General features: G+C 36.4%; 1 protein-coding gene across 2 annotated transcripts in view; it reads left to right on the top strand.

Annotated features, from left to right (window-relative positions):
- ostn (osteocrin) overlaps positions 1–5430 on the top strand; it is a 40272-nt gene extending 34842 nt beyond the window's left edge. Inside the window, exons 4-5 of one of the 2 annotated variants that reach the window (XR_015776746.1) lie at positions 2371–2516; positions 2595–5430. Coding sequence is in view for 1 of the 2 variants with exons in the window: in XM_088078449.1 (XP_087934575.1) it covers positions 2371–2458 (88 nt within the window). In the remaining variant the exon portion in view is untranslated. Of the gene's footprint in view, positions 1–2370 lie in introns of both variants that reach the window. The other variant, XM_088078449.1, reaches the window with a different exon arrangement.
- The last annotated feature ends 1230 nt before the right edge of the window (positions 5431–6660 follow it).

Raw genomic sequence — 6660 nt, forward strand, 5'->3', positions numbered from 1 at the left:
GCATGTCAAAAAAATGGCCACAAAGGCAATAGTATAGTATGGCGAAAGACGTCAAAATTTGACCGCTCCTAAAAATGGCTGAAAACGACATACAATACCTCGTAGAAACGTGTCATGGTATACAAAGTGGGAAAAAAAGCGAAAAAAGGTTGAAAATCAGCATAATTTAGCATGTCAAAAAAATCGCCACAAAGGCAATAGTATAGTATGGCGAAAGACGTCAAAATTTGACCGCTCCTAAAAATGGTTGAAAACGACATAGAATACCTCGTAGAGACGCGTCATGGCATACAAAGTGGGAAAAAAAGCGAAAAAACACAAAAAAACGTCATAATTTAGCATGTCAAAAAAATGGCCTCAAAGGCAATAGTATAGTATGGCGAAAAAAAGTCAAAGTTTGACTGCTCCGAAAAATGGATGAAAACGACATAGAATACCTCGTAGAAACGTGTCATGGTATACAAAGTGGGAATAAAAGCAAAAAAGTAAGAAAACGCCATAATTTAGCATGTCAAAAAATGGCCACAAAGGCAATAGTATAGTATGGCGAAAAAAGTCAAAATTCGACCGCTACTAAAAATGGCTGAAAACGACATAGAATACCTCGTAGAGACGCGTCATGGTATACAAAGCTGGAATAAAAGCGAAGAAATGCAAAAAAAATGCCCTAATTTAGCATGTCAAAAAAATGGCCACAAAGGCAATAGTATAGTATGGCGAAAAAAGTCAAAATTTGACCGCTCCTAAAAATGGCTGAAAACAACATAGAATACCTCGTAGAGACGCGTCATGGTATACAAAGTGGGAAAAAAAGCGAAAAAAGGTTAAAAATCAGCATAATTTAGCATGTCAAAAAATGGCCACAAAGGCAATAGTATAGTATGGCGAAAAAAGTCAAAATTTGACCGCTCCTAAAAATGGATGAAAACGACATGGAACACCTCGTAGAAACGTGTCATGGTATACAAAGTGGGAATAAAAGCGAAAAAAGGAAAAAAAAAACCCGCTATAATTTAGCATGTCAAAAAATTGGCCTCAAAGGCAATCGTATAGTATGGCGAAAAAAGTCAAAATTTGACCGCTCCTAAAAATGGCTGAAAACGACATAGAATACCTCGTAGAGACGCGTTATGGTATACAAAGCTGGAATAAAAGCGAAAAAACACAAAAAAACGTCATAATTTAGCATGTCAAAAAATGGCCACAAAGGCAATAGTATAGTATGGCGAAAGACGTCAAAATTTGACCGCTCCTAAAAATGGCTGAAAACAACATAGAATACCTCGTAGAAACGTGTCATGGTATACAAAGTGGGAAAAAAAGCGAAAAAAGGTTAAAAATCAGCATAATTTAGCATGTCAAAAAATGGCCACAAAGGCAATAGTATAGTATGGCGAAAGACGTCAAAATTTGACCGCTCCTAAAAATGGCTGAAAACAACATAGAATACCTCGTAGAAACGTGTCATGGTATACAAAGTGGGAATAAAAGCGAAAAAAGTAAGAAAAACGCCATATTTTAGCATGTCAAAAAAATGGCCACAAAGGCAATAGTATAGTATGGCGAAAAAAGTCAAAATTTGACCGCTCCTAAAAATGGATGAAAACAACATAGAATACCTCGTAGAGACGCGTCATGGTATACAAAGTGGGAATAAAAGCGAAAAAACACAAAAAAACGTCATAATTTAGCATGTCAAAAAAATGGCCACAAAGGCAATAGTATAGTATGGCGACAAAAGTCAAAATTTGACCGCTCCTAAAAATGGATGAAAACGACATAGAATACCTCATAAAGACGCATTATGGTATACAAAGTGGTAATAAAAGCCAATAAAGGCAAAAAAAAAACCTTGTCACAGTTTAGCATGTCAAAAAAATGGCCATAAAGGCAATAGTATAGTATGGCGAAAGACGTCAAAATTTGACCGCTCCTAAAAATGGTTGAAAACGACATAGAATACCTCGTAGAGACGCGTTATGATATACAAAGCTGGAATAAAAGCGAAAAAACACAAAAAAACGTCATAATTTAGCATGTCAAAAAAATCGCCACAAAGGCAATAGTATAGTATGGCGAAAGACGTCAAAATTTGACCGCTCCTAAAAATGGCTGAAAACAACATAGAATACCTCGTACAGACGCGTCATGGTATACAAAGTGGGAAAAAAAGCGAAAAAAGGTTAAAAATCAGCATAATTGAGCATGTCAAAAAATGGCCACAAAGGCAATAGTATAGTATGGCGAAAAAAGTCAAAATTTGACCGCTCCTAAAAATGGATGAAAACGACTTATTGTAGTTGAAAAATAATTTCGCTCAACAGTCTCTAAATTTAAATATTGAACTGTTACTCACATTTCTGTTTGCAGTAAGGTAGCTGAGTTGCCACGACGACGAGCTAATCCGCCCCCTGTCGACAGAATTGGGATGAGCCGTCTACCGAACAGTCGAGGATAGGCCACGCCCCTTCTGTCTGACCGCCGGCCCCCTCTCCTCAGCGCCCTCCTCTGGACAGGTGTGTCACTGCGGTCCGCTCACCTTCACTGAAAAACTGAAAAACAGTCGTCTCAATCTTGAAACTGTCTCTCCGCAGAGGAATCACCACAGATGCATGAACCACAGCCAATCAGCAACAGCCACGCCCACCACCTGTCAATCATCCACCTTCACCTGGAAACCCCTCCCCCACCCCCGCCCTGGCGATGAATGTTTAAAGATGAATGTTTAACGATGGTGCATTCAGGTGCTGCCGTGTCGGAGACCGTCGGGACCAAATGATCAGAGTTCATGTTGACGTCTTAAAAGGCCAAACAGATTTTTGACACATCGGAAACTTTGATTTCCAACGATATAACATCTACGTAACTGCACAGGATTATTATTTATTTTAGATTTCATCTTTGAGTGACTTCAATTATTTCTGTCCCTGAATAAAGACCTGTGGTTTCAAAATTAGCAGAATAATAACAATAACATTACAATAAATTTCCCAGTTCTGGACCCTCGTCTCTGCCATACGGAGAAGGATTTAGGCCATAAAAAAATAAAAAATAAAATCTTGGATTTTGAGAATTAAATCATAATGTTGCAAGAGTGACGTTAACGAGCACTAGGCTAAATCATAATTTTTACAAAAAAGTTACAAGTGCCAGCATCATTTTGAGAAGAATAATGAAGTCAAATTCAAGAATAAAAGTAATAATATTGCAACTGTGACGTCGAGAATTAAGACAAAATATTACGTGAATTAAGTTGTAATTTCTACAAAAAAGTAATTAACAATAAAGTCATATTGCAAGAAATTGTTGAAATATTGGGAGAATAAAGTCGAAATATTCCGAGAATAATGTCAGAGCGTCACGAGAATTTCAGGAGTAAATAAATAAATTTCATTTCATTTGAACTGAGAAAATGAATCCCATTTGTTATGTTTTAGATCTCAAAAGCGCTCAACAGTTTTGTTTTTGGTCACGTTGCCTGCCGGCACAGAAACAGGTGCATCTCAAAAAATTAGGGTATCGTGAAAAAGGTCATTTTTCTTTGTAATTTAATTCAAAAACGTAAACTTTCATATACTGTATATTCATTACACGTAGATCAAAATATTTCAAACCTTTTCTTTAGATGATTATGGTTTATAGTTCATGAAAATCAGAAATCCAATCTCTAAAATTGTTATTTCCTAACATCATTCAAAAAGAATAAATTATAAATGAATAATAATATAAAAATAAGAATATTATAAATTACTGCATCAATTTGGCGTGACATGGAGGGTTGGAGTTTTTGGGTTATGTATTTCTATTTTTTTTTGTTGTAGGCCATGATTACAAAAAATCAAATAGAAAAATGCTTTAAACATTTTAGTTTATGTATCATAATATTCTATTTTTTTTAGATACACCTGTAGTTTCCAAAAATACTGACTTTCACAGTTCTGATGAAACATTTTTGCAGTTTTTTTAGGGTATCACCTGAATGCATCCTCCCTGTGACTGACTGGAGGCGTCTGTCGCCTCGACGCGACTTGACTCGAGTTTGTCTGCTAGTGCAGCAGGTGTGTTTACAGCAGGACGACACGCTGAGAGACGTCTCCGCTGCACCGGGACACCGGAACCGCACCGGCCGACGCTGGAAATACCGTCTGTTTTTTCCTCTATTGGCCTCAAATCTGTCGAGTTTTCTGTGAGCAGCGTCTAGGAAGAAAAAACAACATCAGACAAGAGGAGAGCAAAAAAAACTTAACTATTCCTTCCAAAACAAACTCGCTTATGTGGATGTGATTCCAATTTAACGGCTCAAATTATAATAATATTAATGATAATAAACTTTATTACAGACTCAATGGTCCAGATAAGAGTAAGACAATACATACAAAAGATATAAAAGACACATAGAAGTACCATACACAACATATTCACAAACTCACCAAAATTTTCCTTTAAAAGCTACAGCTCGTGCGGGCAGCCGCAGCTCGTGCGGGCAGCCGCAGCTCGTGCGGGCAGCCGCAGCTCGTGCGGACAGCCGCAGCTCGTGCGGGCAGCCGCAGCTCGTGCGGGCAGCCGCAGCTCGTGCGGGCAGCCGCAGCTCGTGCAGGCAGCTTCATTCATGCGAGTGCTGCATCAGCACATCAGTGACATGAACCGATGGACGTGATCTGAAGGCAGACCGAACGGTCCCAGACGTCGTGCCGGTGCAGCGGAGACATCCTCCTCAGCGAGAGGTTAAAAAATAAAAAGTAAAAGTCTGATGTGACTTTGTTCCGGTCTACGTTTCAGTCCTGATCCACTGATCCCGTTTTTGAAATGCTTCTTACTGCCTTTGAGTTTAATTGTGCAAAAATAAAGAGTAAACGCTCATCATGGTGTCGGATTTGTCTTTTTCCGGACTGATAATCTCAACATAATTGGGATTTTTTTCCAAAAAACCATCTATTTACTGATATTTTAACATTAATAAGTACAGTTATATTAGATTAACTGTATCTCAGCTGATTCTTGAGACAAATAAGAGTTTTTTAATCTTAAAATTGTAGAGATTAGGATGTTTAAAAAACATTGATTATATAAATGAAAACAGAATTACTGTGACAGAATTCGGACAGTTCACTGGCATAAACTAAAATTAAGCCGTTCAACTTTAAACAGAAATCGTGAATTTGAAATACAAACTGTAGAACATCTTTCAGCTTTAAAAAATAAGAAAACCTCATAACTGAACGATGAAATGAAATAAAATTGCTGCTTTTTTTAATCTTTGAATTTAAACATTGCTCAGTTAAACAGCAAAAGTGCAAAACAGGAAAATCTCACGTGAGCAGCTGGACTTTGATTTAACTTGACAAAAAAAAACAAAAAAACACTCCAGCTAAAAATCTATTATCAAAATGTGCAAAAAATGTAACTATTGAAATGATCAAACATTAATCTCCCACTCCCTAACTCTGGGACAAATCATATCCTCTCCCAAAAAGCTCATTTATAACTTACCAACACATAAATTTCATTTTTTTCAGGTTTCATTTTATTTTTGAAGAATTTATATATCTGAAATTAATATTATTTCAAACATTTTTATCTAAACTTGGCCAGTTTAAGAAAAAAACCTGATTCCAGATAAGAATTTAAAACTTTAGACAAGGATGTAAAACTTAATGCAATTTAAAAATGTGTTTAAATGCTTTAAAATTTAAACAGGAAGCACTGATGACATCAGTGTAAGAATGTACCACTTTATTTTTGTTTTTGTGAAAACGTCTTTTTCTAGATGTGTCTCAGACTTTTGTCAACCTGAGAAAAAAAAAACATGCCTCACTCACTGCCTCACTGCCTTCTGAACCAAAACTTCATTAAATTCATTATATGACAATAACGTGAGAACTCTCCTCTACGACTGCTGTGAAATTCAGAAATAAAACTTTTCATCGACTCCAAAGATTTTGATCTTTTCACACTGAAAGCAGCACAAGAAAAGTGACGTTTCAGACGCCTTTCACACATACATGTATGAAAAGACATCGCTGAGGGAAAGTTTAGTGAAAAAAAGAAAATAACCACAAATGCCTAAGCAAAAGAAAGAAAAAAAGCTACAGAAAAAATGGCTATGGAAAAAAGAAAAAGCACGGGGAAAATGTGTCTGGGAAAATAAATAACCTACAAAAAAAAGCCAGACAAAACTGGGAAACCTTAATTTAGAAGTATCATAATTACAAATTTAAAATTAAGTTACAGAATTATTGTACATCTTCAGCACGTTCTCCTCATTTCCTTATTTGTTTTTTAAACTTTCTTTTTTTGCTGACGTTGCTCTTTTCTTAACTCATTTTCTTGTACATTTTTTACTCATCTTTTGCTATTTTCAGGGTAATTTCTTCTTTCTATGCTCACTGCCTTCCTCCACTATTTCTAAAAAGAATTTTAGTCAGTCTGCTTAAGTTTTTCCAAAATAATTTAAGAGTGAAAGTAAACTTGGTCCCCTTTCTCAACACTAAGTGTATTTTTCAAAAAAAATGCGCAGTGATTTTAACACCAGAAGTGCAACGTTTTTACTGATCTCTAATCCTGAATACACTGACCTCAACAACTCTTGTCCTGCTGCAATCTGGGGCTGACGGGAGGGAGGACGTTTCTGACAACGCTGACTGTGAAGAAGAATAAGGG

The sequence above is a fragment of the Plectropomus leopardus genome, chromosome 6 (genome assembly GCF_026936395.1).
Source record: "Plectropomus leopardus strain MGB_pleo_1.0 chromosome 6, ASM2693639v1, whole genome shotgun sequence".
Lineage (NCBI taxonomy): Eukaryota > Metazoa > Chordata > Actinopteri > Perciformes > Serranidae > Plectropomus > Plectropomus leopardus.